This window comes from Acartia tonsa, chromosome 1 (assembly GCF_053477335.1).
Source record: "Acartia tonsa isolate MP-2025a chromosome 1, ASM5347733v1, whole genome shotgun sequence".
NCBI lineage: Eukaryota > Metazoa > Arthropoda > Copepoda > Calanoida > Acartiidae > Acartia > Acartia tonsa.
Genome location: NC_137260.1, coordinates 39,300,626 through 39,321,145, shown reverse-complemented (window position 1 = coordinate 39,321,145; position 20,520 = coordinate 39,300,626). Strand labels below are relative to the sequence as shown.

Below are 20,520 nucleotides of genomic sequence, written 5' to 3'. Positions count from 1 at the left end.
TGTTTTATCTCTTACGTAAGTTGGTCAAAAATTGATTTTTTTAAATGTTAAGGTAGGGTACTGTGCTTTTTTTCTTCTTAAAATTTTCATAGCCTTCGATTTTTTTAAAAACTATATTTTTATGTTTGGTTATCATATACCATCAGAGGAAATCAATTTGGGCAGGTTTTAGGCTAGATTTAAATTTTTGGACAAAAAAATATGCGATTTTAGGTACATCAATTTTCAAGCCCAAATAAACCGGTTTTAAAATGATTTTTTCAAAACAAAATATAAAAGCAAAGTTGTTAAGCATGAAAAAATCTCTAACATATTAAAAAATTAGCCAGATAGCTCGATTTTTGCTCGTTTTATGATAAAATGAAGGTTTTTTATTTTTTATATAAAACAGGCGCAACTTGTTACCATGCACAGTTGGGACTTCTCAGAAAAAGGTCATGCACCACAGAGAGTTGGTTGTCTGATGGATGTTACTTAACCTAATATTGTTTGGACAGAGAAGGGTGCGTTAAAGTCATCCTTAGTTCTCCTGGATTGCTGGACCAGGACCTGGACAGTACATCAAGTTGATAAGGTCCTTGACTGTAATTCCGCCCGTACGAGGTAATTACGAGGTAAACCAAAGTCTCTAAAGTTTATAATAACATTTTCTTTTCGTTAGCTTAGCAACTTTGGGGACTTTTAATGAATTGGGTGATTGGTTGGGTGATTAAATTGAGTGTCCATCTGTTTCAACCACTATTTGTTATCTACATTTTGTATCATAAATTGGGATATTCATCAATTTATCGGCCATTGTCTCATCTCTTTAGATCCCTCGTTATATTATAACAATTTGTTATACAAAAACCTTTAAATAGCATCTTATGTTATATTTATAGCAGCAAAACTACTCTAGAGATAACTTGGTGCGTCTGTCCATCTGTATGGCTAAGGGGAAACATGAATTTCTTGACTACTATTTAATGTAGAAAGCTAAAATTTTTGGTGAAAACTTGTAAGACCTATGCACATCAAGGCTACATTTGTCTTTCCTTATTATATTATACCAGGGAGGGAGACGACATTGGGCTGTTTATTACACTTGTCCACAAAGTTTTTTTGTCTAACAACTTTGGGGACTTTCAAAGAATAATGATTGGTTAGTTCAATAAGTGTCCTAACGTTTCAACTACTAATTGTAATCTATAGAAGGGGTAATTTTGTGTATCATCTTTGGGGTTGTACATCAATATATCTGCCATTATCTTATCCCTTTAGAGCCCTCGTTAAATTATAACAATTTGTTATGAAAAAATCTTTAAATATCATTTAATGTTATATTTTTTTAGCAAAGCTACTCTAGAAATAACTTGGTGCGTCTGTCCATCTGTATGGCTAAGGGGAAACATAAATTTCCTGACTACTATTTAAAATGGAAAGCTAAAATTTTTGGTGAAAACTTGTAAGACCTATGCACATCAAGGCTACATACATCTTCCCTTATTATATTATACCAGGGAGGGAGACGACATTGGGCTGTTTATTACACTTGTCCACAAAGTTTTTTTGTCGAACAACTTTGGGGACTTTTGAAGAATAATGGTTGGTTAGTTCAATAAGTGTCTTAACGTTTCAACCACCAATTGTAATCTACAGAAGGGGTAATTTTGTGTATCATCTTTGGGGTTGTACATCAATATATCTGCCATTGTCATATCCCTTTAGATCTCATACATGCTCCATTATTACATTATACTGTTTAAATTTCCCTCCTTTTTATGAAGTTCTCATGATAATACTTCACCCCCCCCCCCCCTCTTTAACAGTTATCCCACGAATCGATGATGAAATTGACTATAGGATTATAGGGGGGAAGGGGTTTGTAACTTAAGAAGGGGTCATCTTAAACGGGTCAACAACATATATTTTCTTTGGGGGAGGGAGAGGATTAAGAATAAAATGAGAGATAAAAAAACAAGGATGACAACTTCCTTAAAAGCAAAATGGTAGTACAAACAAACATTAACACTTGTATTTTGTCTGTTGTTATAACTGAATAATCAGAATATAAATGTTTAAGTAAAAACAAAATTATAAGTGAATATTATAGAGTTGCTATGTTTTCTAAATTGTACAATAGAACAATACTAACAAGCCTAAATTCTAAAAATTCTAAAAAATCTATCTGTTCCAGATGTACAGACGGACGGACGTGCAACCAACCCCAATTATAGAAAAGAAAATTATGATAAGAGATATCAGTAAAGGACGGAGCGGCCTTGATTATAGATATATATCTAACATTGTCTCACATGAAAGTTTGTTTTGTTTTAAAGATATGTATTTCATAAAGAAAAGACATATACATACAGAATTACATATTATAGTACGAGACTTTTATTTACATCAACATAGCTTAGTAGCTAGAAATTAATCAGAAAAACAGGAATCACTGTGTTATTAAAAACTCAAGAAAATCAGAGATAAAATTAGTTTCTTGCCCTGCATTTTGTAACAGTTTGAAGGAAAATTGGGTTAGGAGAATTGTATGGGCATGCAGGTTGTTTTTATTCCAATTTGAAATACAGTCTTCTTTGCTTAATTTGAGTGATTTGTCTAAAAGCGAATTACTTAGGTAAGATTTAGAAAGCGTAGCAACTCTATAATCAATTTTGCATCAACTCTTATACATTTATAATCTGATTATTCAATTTTGACACTATACAAGTGTTAATGTCCGTTTGTCCTACCAGTTCAGCGCTTCGCTTTTATGGATGTTGTCATCCTTGTTGTTTCTATAAATGCTCATATTTAAACTTCCTATTGTATAGGATTATGGGGGGTGGGGTGTGATCACAGGGTTTTTTAACCCCCCCCCCCCATATTCAATTGAATATGATTTACTTTACAAGGCATAGGAAAAAAGCAAGCCGTTCTTATTTTCTCTGCTCCCTTCCTGAACTACAAATGAATTCTTAAGAGCAACTTTTTTTTTGGGGGGGGGGGAGGGAGATTAGAATATAGAATTAGTTTTTTTCTTCGGCACCTCGGGGCTAAAAAAACTGGTTTTAATCTTATAATTGTACATTCTATATCCGCGGAAAGCCGTTTATAACACAATGAAAGAAATAACTATTATTGTCCATGTTTTACCTTTTACCTTTATTTTGGCAGAAAATAGTAGTAAATCATATTCAATTGAATATGGGGGGGGGGGCAACTCTGTTTAACTTTAGCCAAATAAAGGAAATCGGAGGGTTTATCAACAAGGATGACAACATCCATAAAAGTGAATCAGTAGTACAAACAAACAGTAACACTTGTAGATTGTCAGAACTGAATAATCAGAATATAAATGTATAAGTATAAACAGAATTATAAGTTAATATTATAAAGTTGTTCCACTTTCTTAATCTATCTGTTCTAGATGTACAGACGGACGGACGTGAAACCAACCCCAATTATAGAAAAGCTTTGTGTTTAACAGCAGTAGATATAATTAACACCCCTTCCCATATCATCTTACATGTATGATATGACCCTTCCCCCCTCTACCTACCCCTATTGGATAGATGGTTGTAGATAAAGTATATCTGACATGAAAAATATATCTTCTAACCGGTTTATGATAATAACAATAATAAAAGGAAAATCTCATTATTCGCTCTTTTTTTAAGTGCAACTACAAATCCTAGCGATTTTAAAAGACTAAAAATGATAAAAAGATTTTAGAATAAAATAAGCATAATATTTGAATTGTAAACCTATATATATAATTACATCCAAGAAAAGCCACAAGGCAAATAAATTAAAGAGTAACTGCACTGTTGATCAACAATTTTTTGGCTGGAAATCCATAGTTTGAAAATTATAGGACAATTCTAACATGCTTAAATTAATCAATTTATCGCATCATATTATAGACAGCTTTCCACGGTTATTTAGAATGAAAACATATACAAATAAAACCAGTTTTGTGGGCCCTGAGGTGCCTAAGGCCCATGGTAAAAAAATTAGCATTAATTTTATGATTTTTATTTTAATAATTGTGGAAATCTGATTGTTATACCAAGCTAAACATTATTTTTCAGTATTGCATAGAGCCGGTTCTAATCCAGCGGATATAAATCGGTTTGGAAGCCATACTGGAATAGGTATTTATCACATTGTATTATAGACAGCTTTTCACGGTAATTTAGAATGAAAAAATATACAAATAAAACCAGTTTTGTGGGCCCTGAGGTGCCTAAGGCCCATGCTAAAAAATTTAACATTAATTTTATGATTTTTATTTTAATAATTGTTGAAATTTTCTGTAATACCAAGCTAAACATTATTTTTCAGTATTGCATAGAGCCGGTTCTAATCCAGCGGATATAAATCTGTTTGGAAGCCATACTGGAATAGGTATTTATAGGTATTATAGACAGCTTTCCGCAGTTATTTAGAATAAAAAAAATATACAAATAAAACCAGTTTTGTTTGCCCTGAGGTGCCTAAGACCCATGCTAAAAAATTAAACATTATTTTATGATTTCTATTTTAATAATTGGAAATTTGACTGTAAAACGAAGCTAAACATGATTTTTCAGTATTGCTTAGAGCCAGTTCTAATCCATCTGATATAAATCGGTTTGAAGCTATACTGGAATATATATTTATCGTATTGTATTATAGACAGCTTTCCACAGTTATTTATAATGAAAAAATATACAAATAAAACCAGTTTTGTAGGCCCTGATGTGCCTAAGGCCCATGGTAAAAAAATTAACATTAATTTTATGATTTTATTTTAATAATCGTGGAAATTTGACTGTAATACGAAGCTAAAAATGATTTTTCAGTATTGCTTAGAGCCAGTTCTAATCCATCGGATATAAATCAGTTTGAAGCCATACTGGAATAGTTATTTATTGCATTGTATTATAGACAGCTGTCTGCGGATATTAAAATGGAAAATTATAAGATTAAAACCAGTTTTGTAATAAAGGCCTGTGATAAAAAAAAAACTGACATTATTATTTATGATTTTTATTTTAGTAATCGTGGAAAAATGTGGAAATTTGACTTTAATATGAAGCTAAACATGATTTTTCAGTATGGCTTAGAACCGGTTCTTATCCAGCGGAAATAAATTGGTTTGGAAGTCATACTGGAATAGTTATTTATTGCATTGTATTATAGACAGCTGTCCACGGATATTAAAATGGAAAATTATACAATTAAAACCAGTTTTGTGGGCTCCAAATGGCCGAAGGCCTGTGCTAAAAAAACTGACATTATTCTTTAGGATTTTTATTTTAGTAATTGTGGGAAAATGTCTGTAATACAATGCTATACATGACTTTTTCAATATGGCTTAGAACAGTTTCTTATCCAGCGGATATAAATCGGTTTGGAAGCCTTACTGGAATAGTTATTTATCACATCGTATTATAGACAGCTGTCCGCAGATATTAAAATAGAAATACAAGAGTCAAAAACTTAAAAACGAAGTGAAAAACGTTATTCTATAGCCATTAAATTACTAACAATATTTGTTAAAAAGTATTGTTAAATTGGATGGTTTGTAACGTAAAAACAATGTAAAAAATTTATTAAAATAACGGTTATTCTATAGCCATTATATTGCTAACAATATTTGTTAAAAAGTATTGTTAAATTGGACGGTTTTAACGTAAACATGATGTAAAAAACTATTTTAAAAAACCGTTATACTATAGTTATTAAATTACTAAAAATATTTTTATAAAAAGTATCGTTAAATTGGATGGTTTTAACGTAAAGACCATGTAAAAAAGGATTAAAAGACGTTATTCTATAGCCATTAAATTACTAATAATATTTGTTGAAAAGTATTGTTAAATTGGACAATTTTTAACATAACAAGGATGACAACATCCATAAAAGCGAAGCTCTGAAACGATAAGACAAACGGACATTAACACTTGTATAGTGTCAGAACTGAATAAGCATAATATATATGTATAAAAGTCAAAGCAAAATTGTAAGTTAATTTGTTGAAAAACTGCTTGATTCAGGATAATGTTTATGGACATACTTACATTTTTAGGACTTGATTATAGAGTTGCTTCGCTTATTACATTATGCTTTGTTGTCCCAGGAATCAATATACCAAAAATCAGATTAATCGGATGATTAGATCACAAAAAAATTGTTGTTAAAAAAGTTAAAAAATCAACATGTTTAAAATGGACGTACGGACATTTTGGTGATGATTATAGAGTTGCTACGCTTTCTAAATCGTACCTAACTATTAAAGGAATCACCATGCAAAATTTGAAATCGATAGGACAATTCTAACATGCCTAAATTAACGAAAAAAGCTATCCGTTACAGACGGACGGACGGACGGACGTACGGACGGACCGACCCTAATTATAGAAAAGCTTCGCTTTTAAAAACAACGTGAAAACGATTCTAAAGCCATTAAATTACTTACAATATTTGTGCCAAATTGTCTGTAATATGATGCATTTCAGTATGGCAGAGAACCAATTATAATCTAGCGGATATAGCCATATAGGTTTATAAAACTTTGGGTACCAAATGTAATTTACAGTCCAATGTTTACTAAAGGTTATGAAACTTTGGGTACCGAGTGTAATTTACAGTCCAATGTTTACAAATGGTTATAAAACTTTGGGTACCAAATGTAATTTACAAACCAATTTTTACTAATGGTTATAAAAGTTTGGGTACCAATTAGAACATGTTGTATAGTTAGGTTGCTAATATGGACCTCATTTATTGGTAAGGGGTAAGGGGTTGGGGGCAGACCCACATGGCAGGATTTATGCTAGCTTTCATTTACTAGGTTTAAATTTCGGATCAATTACTTTTTTCCTGTAACAAAATTTACATTAACTTTTGTGCAAAAAAACCCACTAAAATTAAAGAAAGGAGTCTGAATTTTTTTGTGTAGATTCCTTAAGCAAATAAGAATCGCAGTTCTATTATGCTTTGTGCCCGATTTTTACGTTTAAACCCCTATAGTTATGTAATCTTTGTCCGTAGGTTTTTCGTTTAAATTTCGGATCAATTATTTTTTTCCTTTCACAAAATTAACGTTAACTTTTTGTGCAAAAAAATAAAATAAAATAAAGATAGGAGTCTGAAATTTTTTGTGTAGATTCTTTAGACAAATGACAATCGCAGTTTTTTCATGCTTCATGATCGATTTTTACGTTTAAATCTCTTTAATTATGCAATCTTTGTCCGTAGGTACTACATTTAAAAAAGTCTTTTTTTATACTATTAAATAAAAAATGTTGATTGTCTTTGAGTGTCGTTAACTCGTTGGCCTTTCAATGTAGATCGATGAAATTTTAAACATAGCTAGTTAAAGTAGTTGGTAGTCTCTGTATGAAATTTCATTAATATCACATGAATACAAAAAAACTTATTACAATCGTAAAAAACGACACTAAAAACCATAAACCCCAAATGAAAATAAAAAAAACATTTTTAAAATAAATTATTTAAGACTGTTCACGTTATCGTCAGCTAAGGGGTTAATACGAGCCCACTTATTGAAACCATCTTTAAGATTTTTCATGAAAGTGAAAGTGTTCCCCATTTTCAGGCCATAAAGGGGGAGAGGGAAATGGCCACAAACCGGTTTCAACATATCCAACACAATACAGAATTAATCTATACTCAATCGGATAGATAACTAAAAGCTTTTCCTTAATCTCTTATAATATTACCCCCCCCCCCCCACGCCAAACATGTATAGACTCATAGAGTCATGGAAAATTTTAATTTAAAATATATTTCTGTTTTCATAAAGTTAATATTTCACAACTCTTCCCCCTCCCCTAATTATTATCATATCAACAAAGTACAATGTCATAAGCAAAGCATCTCTAAAATTGATTCCTAAAAATGTAAGTATGTACTTCAACATTATCCTGTATTTCAACAAATTTACTAACAATTTTGTCTCTACTTTTATACATTTAAATTCTGATTATTCAGTTCTGACACTCTACAAGTGTTAATATTCGTTTATCCTACCGTCCCAGACCTTCGAGTTTAGGGAGTTTATGTCATCCCTGTTTTATAGCTTAAATGGTAGTATCAAACAGCGTTAATTACAGCTTTAAATTTTATTAAACAAATTTAGCTGCTAGTCAAAATATAACCATTCTTGTTATATAGACAAGAACGATTACGTCAAGTACTAACGAAGCTTTGTTGCTAAATCAAAATTAGAGTATTTTTATTTTAAACCATAAGAGCCGGCCATTGGATTTTAAACTGATCCAGATTTTTTACAAGACAAAATTTCATGGACATATAAATAAACAGACCACTGAATAAAGCTATTAAAATATCTAACTTTTTAACCATGCATAATATTAGTATCAAAGCTTTGCCTTTTACCCTTTATAACATAAATTTTTTAATAGATATAATAATCCTCTTTATCTTATTCTTAAAATACTGATTCCTATTCCATAAAAAATATATTTATAGTAAAACAAGGATGACAACATCCATAAAAGCGAAGCTCTGAAACGGTAGAACAAACGGACATTAACACTTGTATAATGTCAGAACTGAATAATCAGAGTGTAAATGTATAAGAGTCAAAGCAAAATTGTAAGTAAATTTGTTGAAAAACTGCTTGATACAGGATAATATTTATGTACATACTTATATTTTTAGGACTTGATTATAGAGTTGCTTCGCTTATAATATTGTACTTTGTTGTCCCATGAATCAGAAAACCAAAAATCAATTCTAACATGCATAAATTAACGAAAAAAGCTATCCGTTACGGACGGACGGACGTATGGACGGACCGACCCTAATTACAGAAAAGCTTCGCTACCCCTTGTTTTCAATTTTATGGGAGAAGGGGAGTTTATCTGCACAATTGGGTACTTCGAGTGAAAACGCCAATATATATACTTCTATTTAATAATTTATTTAAGTATTTTAAAATTATTTCTCGTATTCATTTAAATCCGGTGCAGTGGTTAGGCACCGGTTCTCATCAATACGAAAAAACTATGTCTATCATCGTATTATATCCAGCTTTCTACGAATATAAAAATATACAATCATAAGATATCCGCGGCAAGGCGTTTATAATACGATGCGAGAAATAACTATTCTTTTATCTAATTTAAATTTTTGCTCATTGTAAACAGCAAAGAAATTCTACAATTAAAAATAAAATATTAAATCAATTTATCGTCCATTGTCTTATCCCGTAATAATATAGTAATTGTATAAAGGTGTTATTTGGAGGTTTCCTTCATTTTCCCTTTTTAAAAGCTAGGTTTTTCCGTACGAATGAGATGGATAGCTTTTTTCATTAATTTAGGCATGTTAGAATTGTCCTAATTATTAGCATTTCCCCGTAGGGGGGGTGGGGGGTTCAAAAACTTTGGGGACTTTTATTAAATCTTGACTTGACTTCAAAATTTAATCTGCAGAAGGGGTGATTTAGTTTATTATCTTTGGGGATGTAAATAAATTTTTTGCTCATTGTCTTATATAGAGGAGCTTCGCTTCTAAGAACTATCTAAATGTATTATTTTAGATTTTATAGTCCTTGTTTCACCTTCTATTTTTATTTTGTCGGAGAATGGTAGTAAAGTAAATCATATTCAATTGAATATGGGGGGGGGGGGGGTAAAATCTCTGTGAACACCCCACCCCCATAATCCTTTGCAATAGGAAGTTTAAATATGAGCATTTATAGAAACAAAAATTAAATTTTACTTTTATTTGAGCCAATGTTAGATATACCCAATGGTAATATTTAAAATTTTCACTTGGTTAAAAAGTGAAGACACTGCTAGTTTTAACCAACCAATTAAAATATCCTTGTATTTATGTTTTGACATGTCCTATACTCAATAGGCATCTATTAAATGTAATCTAAATAAAACAAGGATAACAAGATTATCATCCATTGTCTTATCTCCTAAGTTGTTTACAACCCCCTCCCCCACACATACTCACACAATACAAATACACATAATAAATACTAGGATATGACAATGAAAGAAAAATCGAGATTTTTGGAATAAAGAAAGGGGAGAATAAATTATTTAAAAGTCTTATCTATTATACAAATTTTATATCTAAGTTTTCATATTTATTGAATTGTTTACAAGTAAAACTGATATGGTTCTGATATCGCAAAAACCAATCAACCAATATTATTTTTTTATAATTCATTCTATAAAAATAAAAAACTCATCAATATTTAATTTTTAAAAAAAATTTGTATAAAAAGTAAAAAAAAACACTGAGAAAATATTAGGTGTAGAGGTTTCGTGTTCTTTCTAGACAGCTATATTGGCTATTTTTCCAAATTTTGACGGAACGAAAAAATTTATTGGAAAATATCAGTAAATATTAACTTTCAGGATCGTAAAAATTTAGAAAAGATTTTAATATTTCTGTTTCATGTCCATTTTCAACCCTTTCCCTAATTATTATCAACGACTTTGGACCGTTCGTAAATAGGGGGAATATCTGAGAAATATTGACCCGTGGGTTTCAAATTTCCATCGTCAAAGATATATTGGATTGATTTCAAGTAGACATATGTCTGTTTTTAGTAGCGCAACTATTCTATAACTATTTAAGTCCGTCCGTCTGTCTGTTTTGTACTTAGGACTTTATATTAAGGGATGGTTAATAATCTAACATAAGTGATGCCTCCATCTTTATTACAGGAGTATTTACTATTATTATTACTGCAACTACTCTAAACCTATTTAAGTCCATCTGTCTGTCTGTTATAGATGTTTTCATCTTTGTTAGGTAATGAATACAAAATGGGAGAAGGAAAGAGATGTAGTTTAATAAAACTACCATTGTTTTTACTTTGATAGGAGCACAACAAAATAGAAAGATAGTACATTTAAAATTAATTTATACAACTAGATAATGGTAAATTACTATCGTCAGGAGCGGGGTATAAAACGGATTATTGGATCTGGATCTGCTTTGATAAAGCACAAGGTATTTTTCAAGTTTATCTTTTATCAAATCCTAATTGACGATGGAATTTTTAACATCAATATAATCCAAATATCAAAATTATGTATACCTCAAAAAGTATCATCTAGTCGGCAGACAAACGGCAACCGAACAAATGGAATTATAGAAAAGCGTTTCTACCAACTAAAGAATGATCATTTTATTTGATTTAATTAGAAAAATAACTTAGTGTCTTCAAACAGCATTACAGGAAGCCTATGGAATACCATTGGTTTTAAAAGATGAAGGTAACTTTACACAAGTCATTTTTTAGCAGTGCAGCGCAGATACTCGATAACTACGTTATGTGTTTCTTTCTGTCTTTTCTAAACATTGGGAATTATTTGATTCTCAAAAGTGACAGTTAGAAGAGGGGACACATCGAGTCAGAGGCGAATTATACTATCCACACCTCTCCGCAAGAATCCGCAAAGTGTGGCGATAAAATTAAGGCCTATATTTCATGTTTTCATTTACAGTTAAATCCTTCTTTCCCCTTCTTCAGAGATATTTAAGTTTTTTTTTTTAAATTAAAAACCTTATCATTAAAATCAGTACGACGACTTTCAATTTTTAGGACTAATATATTGCCTATCAAAAATATATTATATTGAAATACGATTATTGACAATTAATTAAATTATCTTTTAAAATGAAAAAAAATCTAAACTTTTTTTTATATCCCTGAAAATTTTACCTTTATAAATTTAAAATAAATAATTGTCTGCTAAAATGTTCACAACATAACATAAATGTTCATATAAATAACTCCCAGTGGTAAAAAAATAATAATATTAATTTGTTGTAATTTATAACAGATTTTTAATGCATTAGCGTTCGTATTTGATTTTATAAGAAATAATACTATAAAAAACGTGTTATTAGGCAATTAGCATTGGAGTTTTTTTATTACAGTCAAAGTAGTGCCGCATTATTTTGCGGTAACCAAGACGAAATTTAAATTATCTCCTGCAAACATGTATTCAATTTGCAAATGAAAAAATAGGGCCCAGATGCATGCAAAAGTAGAATGTGAGAACTTTATAAGCAGGCAATTAATTTGTAGTTATTAAACAAAATTGTACATAAAGTTGCAAAATTACGTAAATACTGTTGAAGAACATACATTTGAATATAGAGATGCTTCGCTTATAAAATTGTTGTGAGTAATCTAACAATCAGATGAATATGATAATTATATCAACAAAAGCTGTTAGAAAAGTAAAAATCAGCATTTTGTGGTCAGAAATATATAGCTTTTTTGCTTCCTAAATCGTACCCAACTTTTATTTGAGTTTTGTTCAATAAGGAGGACATCCTACTTCTTATATTTTAGGCTGGAAACTAAAAATTTTAAACTAAAGCTTCATGAAAAAAATTTCATGAAAAAGTTTTCCCGCCAACCACCATCTGCGGCGGAGCTGCTAAGTACAACTGGTTAAGATGCGGAAAGGGGTCCTACTTTTGAGGGTTAAAGACTGATAAAGATATATAGTTTTTAATTTAAATTAACAGGGTTCAACAGCCACGGGTAAGCCTCAGTTAAATCGTCATATTATATCTTTAAAATTAAGCTGTAAATCTAAACTTGTTTCTTAACAGACAATTCTCCTTATTAAAATCTTATTTCGCACACCTGCGGAATTTTAGGCTTGTGCGCGGCTGTCGATCCCTTGAAATTACTATTCGTAGCCCAACATAAGAAAACGATATATTCTTTGATAACAGCTGATTTGATAAACAATATTTCCTTTTAATGAAAAAATATCTATTTTAGCAAAAATCATGTTTTAAAATTTTTTAAAAAGTTATACAGCTTAAGAAATAAATATAAATAATTTTTATTTAACACCTTTTTTTATTTTGCTGCCTTTATAAGGAATTATTTAATATATTTGAATCGGCTTAATGCAATTTTTTTTCTTTTTTTTATGATTATTCAATACATATGAAAAAAAAACATTTAAAAATCTCGCCACAAGAAGATTTAACAAACAAAACATTGTTTTTAAGTACGATTTGATTTTTAAGTTTTAGAAAAAGTATAGAAATATTCAAAGTTAAGTGTTTGTTTACATTTTGAAAAAATAATTTTGCCCTGTTCTATTTGATTAGAACTTTTCTAACAAACTTTCTTTTATAAAAGATTAATATTTTTTAATGTTTTTTAAAACATATTACTTTAGTTTGGTTAAAAGTTTATTTTTCTAGGTGATTTAGGGGTTGCAATTTTTTTGCAAATTACGTTTTTTGGCTTTTCATTGAAATAAGTTGCACAATTCTGGTTTTTACTGTATAAATTTATTAAATGACTTCAGAAAAACATATTATAATACTTACATTTACTTTTTTTTCTAACAATCTGTTTTTAAGGAGACTTTTTATATCGCTGACATAAATGGCATTATTCTGCAAAAAAATTTCTTTTTTTGCAAATTTAAAGATATGAAAGTATTTAATAAATGGTTAACTTTAATTTTTATTTTAGCAAAATGGATTATTGTTTCTTATAAGATGAAAATAAGGTATCGCAAATATTTGTTGCAATTTTAATGCGATTTTATTGCAAATAGGAAGACATAGGATTTTAGTTTTAACAGATTATGATTCTGGACCCAAAATTACATAGGACTGAAGTTTTCGGTTGTTGATTGCTGAAAGTTAAAGTTTCTTGCTCTAGAATCGCTATGTGGGGAGGGAACATAAATACACTGGTATCAAATTTTTACATGTGATTCTAATCGTTGATTCTAAATCTTTTTGTACTTTAATACATCGCCATAAACAAAATAATTCATTCTGTAAATAAAAATTATTGGTTGAAAAGTTGACCGCTACTATTTGGAAACCAATAAATCAAAATTTAATGACAATCAAAGTACCTTATGTTTTTAAGCAAATGTTACTTTGGTCAAGTTAGCAGTGTAATTTACAGTCCAATGTTTACTCCCTCCCTGGGTAGAACTCAGAAGAATTAAAAATAAACGGCTTATGCGCAAGTGCCGAGCATAGTAAGGTTTCTTGACAACCATGCTAAGCAAGGGGCTTTTATATTATTGGCTGTCCCTTTTCATGTATATTCTATCTTGTTTAATATTTAGAATTAGATAAAACGAATATGTTAAATCTAGTAAAAAATACGGTCATAAATTGTATGGTTTTAAATTTTCCAAACAATTTATTTCAAAGGAGTAAATCAGATCCTTTGTAATATCTATAATTTGGCAAAAAATATTTATAGGCTTCTCATGAAAAATCTTTATAAGGATGGTGAGGGGGGGGGGATAGACACCCCTTTAACATTGATAAAAGACTCTGTTCCCCTTCATCACACCCCTTCAGCAAAAACCTTGTGAACACCATTGATTAAAAGGATTTTGCCTAATAAAGTTTATTTTGAAAAGCTCACATTTAACAAATTCAAGGATATAGGGATAAGATAATGGACAATAAATTAAACTTTCTCCCAGATTCATGAGTGTAAATCTTAATCTAATTCTTCCTTAGTAAGGGAGGAGGGAAAGGGTTGTAGATTAATTTTACAGTTATTTACCTATACGTCCCTGCATGCATATATGTATTGTATTGCATGGAGGGATTGGTGACTTTGGGCTGTTAATTACAATTGTACCCAAAAGTTTTAACATAACGTTTTCTTATTTGTTGGCTAAACAACTTGGGGGACTTTCATTGAATTTTGGTTTGATTGGTTAATTAAGTTGAGTGTCTAAACATTTCAACCACTTATTAATTAATTTTGTGTATTTTCATAGGGGATGTAAATCAATTTATCGGCCATTGTCTTATCCCTTTATATCCCTGATTGCATAGTGCCTGAAAGCATGCCTTTGTATCTCAAGAAAATTAATGAATAAACTTTTTAAAAAGGTTGATAAACAGGGATTTTAAGGGATAAGACAATGTATAAAAATTGATGTACAGCCCTAGTTATGATAACAAAGGATGACAACATCCATAAAAGCGAAGCTCTGAAACCATTTAGGACAAATGAACATTAACACTTGTATAGTGGCAGAACTGAATATAAATGAATAATTGAGTCAAAGAAAAATGGTGAGTAAATTTGTTGAAAAACTTCTTGATACAGGGTAATGTTTATGGACATACTTACATTTTTAGGACTTGATTATAGAGTTGCTTTGCTTATAATATTGTACTTTGTTGTCTTAGGAATCAGTATACTAAAAAATCAGAACAATCGGATAATTAGATCACATAAAATTGAACCCAGTAATAGTGTCGGACTGATTATGACGTAACTAAAAAATTAGCCAATGAGAGGACATTATTGACCAATTGTAAAATTCATAGTGGCCTCTCATTGGCTAATTTTTTTTGTTACGTCATAATCAGTCCGACACTAATACTGGGTTCCATAATATTTTTTTATTAAAAAAGAAAAAAATCAACATGTTTAAAATAGACGTACGGACATTCTGGTAATGATTATAGAGTTGCTACGCTTTCTAAATCGTACATGACTACTACAATAATCACCATGCAAAGTTTGAAATCGATAGGACAATTCTAATATCTATCCGTCTCGGACGTACGGACCGTCCGACCGACCCTATATCAAAAACGTTCTAAAATATAGAATAGGAAGGTTTTTTGTTTGTCTATTATCTTGATAGTCACTGAACGGATTAAATCTACATTTAAGCGACGCTTTATTGTGGAATTTAATAAAGGCTGTAAAATCAAAGGGTTGGTTGTCGTATTGGTGCTATCAATCATATATTAAAATCGTAATGCCGAAACTTCCTATAACTTTTATGAACCCTTTGAAATTTAAAGCAACCTTAATTCCTGGAATTTAGTGGGTTTTGTTAAAACCTAAAATTTAATATGCAGCATGAATTGGATAAAATGCATCTTTTCATCATAAATAATTTATTCATCACGTGCATATATGTTTATAAAATTATGTAAAATTTACGTAATGCTAATACTAATCACGATAATAAGTTCAATTTATGGTATAGAAATTAATCATATAGTAAAATAAACTTAAAAAAAAAACATTAAAGTGTAATACATTAAGAATAAAGAAATTTTCTTGCCAAATAATAATTTATGTGGGTTTTATAAAGAAAGAAATTTATTAGAGATTTTTTTTTCTTTCAAAAACTGCTGATTAACAAGAAAGTTAAAGTCTATTTTTACGTAATGACGTTTTGATTGAAGGACCAACAAACGCATTTGCAATATTGAATTGTTGTTCATCCATAAATTAGTCTATATTTTGCCAAGTCAATGAAGATATAACATTTTACCTAACCTAAATATTTTTATTTGCAAAGCCCTTATTGACAGAAAACAACTAAGAATAGATTCATAAGAAGCGAAGCAATCTACTTTAAATAAATATATAAGTACAATCCAGACAACAACTTTCCCCCAAGTAGTGGAGACCCTTTTCGTCTGCTATCAAATTGCTTTATGTTCTTTTGTAGGGACTCTTCTGTTTTTTTTTATATTTCCGATGCTCTTAGCTGATTTTTAAAACCCAACACAAATTCGAGACAGTGCCCCTGTATGCTTAGTAATACATAGCTCATGCCCCCTTTATTCATTTACTTTAATCAATCTACTTAAAAAACAAGCAGATTGATAAAGTTTGTTAAAGACTGGTTGTCCATGTTGGCTCTTAACAAGAAAATCAAATTCATATTTTCAAATCCAGCCTTTAGGCTATTGTATTATCCCTTTAGATCCCTTTAAGAAACTTTTTTTTCTTCTCCAAAACAATAGTACGTAATACATTTTAGAGTAGCTTCGCTGTCAGAAATGTGGGACTATATTAGATTGAAGGTGTTTGGTAATGAAATGAAAAGTGAGGATATAAAGAAATCAATGCAATGTGTTGCCACAGACATGGACAGTTATTCTCATCCCTTATCAATTTGAATTGCGTAATGCGTTGTTAACAGGCAGGAAAGGGACATTGGACTGTTTATTTCACTAGAACCCAAATTTTCATATCAATGTTTTCTTATTCGTTGCCTCCGAAACTTTGGGGACTTTTATTGAATAAGTTAGTTTCTTCATTAAATTGATTATTGAGTGACCGCTTATTGTAATCTAAAAACAGGGTAATTTAGCGTAACTTTATTGGTGATGTACATTAAGAGATATAAGTTTTCCGGAATTTTAATGTAGGGAGTAGATTTGAAATCTGCATCAGATTTTAAGGATTTTTTATAAAATTCGTTTTTTGTAAAATTCTTTATCTAAAAGCGAAAATACATTTTAAGTTAATTAATTTTGACCAATAGGATAGGTGGATTTTAAACTACCTGCGCTCTAATTGGTTGAATGATGTACGACATCCAATCAGAGCGCAGATTTTTTAAATCCACCAATCACAGATGCCAAAATTAATTAACTTAATTTGTATTTCCGCTTTTAGATAAAGAATTATACAAAAAACGAATTTTATAAAAAATCCTTAAAATTTGATGCAGATTTCAAATCTACTCCCTACATTACAATTCCGGAAAACTTATATCTCTTAATGTACATCAATTTTATCCCTATCATGTGTTGAGGATGATGTTGACTTAGGCTTAAAGTAGCTTTTTCTTCCTCAATGCCGCGCAGCTCCAGCTGCCGAGCCTTATTTAATGTTTAGTTTACTATTATTACTATTAATTGGATGTTATCAATACTCTATTCCTATAATTTTTATACAAATAGGGAAAGTGTGTCCGTCCGTAACGGTGAGCTTTTATCGTAAATTTAGACATGTTAGAATTGTTCTATTGATTTCAAACTTAGCATGATCCCTGTAACATTCACAGCAACAGTCAGCTTATTATTATTTAAGGTTACATCAATGAATCGTCTGTTGTCTTATCCCTTGAGATCCCTGGAAAAATTAGGGAATAAAAATCCCGTTTCCTGTTTGTTACCTAATATTTGCATTTTCCCTAATAGAGTTAGTTATAGAGTAATATTTATGATACTAGTTCCCAAAGTTTTATAATAACGTTTTCTTACCAGTTGGCTCAACTTCGTTTTAATTTTGGTCTGATGGTTCACAAAGATGAGTTCCAATAGTATTTGTAATCTACAGAAGGAGTAATCTTATGTACTTGGGGATGTACATATATTTATCGACTATTGGCTTATCCCTTAAGATCCATGGGTATTAAACTTAATAAGGTAGAAGGGTAATGGGAATAATAAAACTAACTCTTTGAACTTTCTTCAATTTTCTACGAATAAAAAAATCTGCCAAAAGTTCAGCTTCTAATCCAACATTCAATTAATTTTCTCCATGTTTTATTGCATCACCAGGGAGGAGGAGGACAATGATAAATAAATTGCAACATTTTCTTTCCTTCAATAATCTACAAACAAGAATTAATGAGATGTAAGAGAAAAATTTATCGTTCAATTGTCTTATCCCTGTATCCCTGGTCATCATAGAAAACACCCTACCATTCAATATGATGCACGACAAAGATAAAATACATCAAAGTTGAAAATCAAGGACAATTATAACTCAGCAACAAGTATACAATAATTATTATAAACTAATTAGAAAAGTCAGGTAGGAAGGGGGCATTATTACACTAGTCCCCAAAGTTATATAATAATGTTTTCTTTTTCGTTGTTTAAACAACTTTTGGGTTCGTTAAGTTGGGTGTCCAAACGTTTAAATCACAACTTGTAATATACTGAAGGATTATTTCATTGTATCGTCATTAGGGATGTATATCAATTTATCAGCCAAAACCTTATCCCTTTAGATCTTTGAAGAAAAGTAACTGTAATTTAGTTTTTATAAATATAGAATTTCCTGTGAAAGAAACTACATAGAAACTGTAAAATTTTGATTGAGTCTAGGACTCTAGACTGCGTAGATACTCCAAACTATAGAGTGCAGATTACATGGAATTGACAAAGCCCAAATTGTGTTGAAATTGTGTCAAAAATGATCCATGTGACGTAATAAAATGAGGGAGATGGGAGGAGAGGATAAGCGGGAAAGAAAAACCCTAAAAAAGAGATGGATAATCCCTCATTTTTATTACGTCACATGGATAATTTTTTACCCAATTTTAACACAATTTTGGCTTTGTCCATGGAATTTATTTAGTTATTGTCTACAGATCTTGTAACTAAAACATCAGGGATAGCGAAAGGAAAATAGACGATAAAGATATTTTTATGACTGAAATTGTGTAAATATAGCGAGAAGATTTTTTTTGTAGATAAATCTACCTCCTTATGAACTCTTCCTCCCTAAAAACGAACCAAATAAACAAACAAATCAATAAGAAATTTCATAATAGATGTATGTTTAAGTCTTTTGTAGTGTAATATAATATAAGCAGGGAGGGGACACCCATATACGTCCAAGGGGGGGGGGGTAAATGGGTGATTTCCACCCTTCCCCCAAGTGAATTTGGGGATGCCGTAGGCACCCCCAAAATTTTGGATTTTCAAATTTTACCCCCCCCCCCCCAAATAAAAATGCTTCCCTCTATGATATAAAGATTACTCCTCCCAAAATGAGCTTGGGGGTGCCTACAGCACCTACAAAATTTTTATTTTCAAATTTTTACCCCCCACCCCCCAAATGAAAAAGCTTGGACGCCCCTGGGGACACAGGACAGTATATTATGATGTTTAGTTTTTTTTTATTAACATTATGTTATGACACTCTACAAGTGAAAATGTTCTTTTGTTTATAAATCTGATTTCAGAGCTTTGCTTTTATGAATGTTGTCATGCTTGTTTTTTTATAGGTGATTCGAGTTATGGAGTAGCTCTAGCAGTCGTACACAAATGAAAATTAGTAATTTATCCATAATTATCATTTGCATTGTATTTAAGCATTTATTTATATTTGTATGATTTTTTAATAGTTACATATGCTAATAATTAAATTAAATTTTGCTATATGAATCAAGACAATTAAAATTTTTGGATGTTAAATTCTGATATATCCAAATACATATAATGTCTGTTATCTAAGATCGCCCCAACCACGGAGCTGATTTTCTACATTTGAGGAAAGCTTCTTATTAGTACCAGAATTGTTAAGGAGTAATTAATTGTTTCCCTAGAAACTATTAAACTAATAAATATGTTTTTTACTACCTCAACAGATAAACAAGATATTGATTTTGAATTAAGATTTATTAGCACTGTTACTCAATAACTAGGATTCCTACTTTGATTAAGCTATAGATCCAATGTAATCCTTTGTATATCATGGGGATATGACTAATTAGTACAAGGTTTTAGGATGGGAGTGGACAATGGCGCTTTATTTAAGCATATAGTTATGACAGTGAGGTGTGATTTCTCGATAGAAACTTTTTCTAAGCTAGAAATAATAGTCCTACAAAATTGAAACTATAGTCACATAAGATAATTCCCATAACTTAAAACATAATTCAAAGTAGCGAAGTTTTACAGCAAGTTTTAACGTCCATCTGTCTGTCATTTATATGATAGAAATATTTGTCC

The 20,520-nt window shown here is 30.5% G+C and overlaps 1 protein-coding gene across 1 annotated transcript in view; it reads left to right on the top strand.

Moving 5' to 3' along the window:
* LOC145319203 (sedoheptulokinase-like) overlaps positions 1-19,983 on the top strand; it is a 30,368-nt gene extending 10,385 nt beyond the window's left edge. Inside the window, exons 17-19 of the mRNA XM_080161168.1 lie at positions 10,944-10,995; positions 11,204-11,261; positions 19,794-19,983. Of these exons, the coding sequence (XP_080017294.1) occupies positions 10,944-10,995; positions 11,204-11,261; positions 19,794-19,837 (154 nt within the window). The 3' untranslated portion in view covers positions 19,838-19,983. The remainder of the gene's footprint in view (positions 1-10,943; positions 10,996-11,203; positions 11,262-19,793) is intronic.
* The last annotated feature ends 537 nt before the right edge of the window (positions 19,984-20,520 follow it).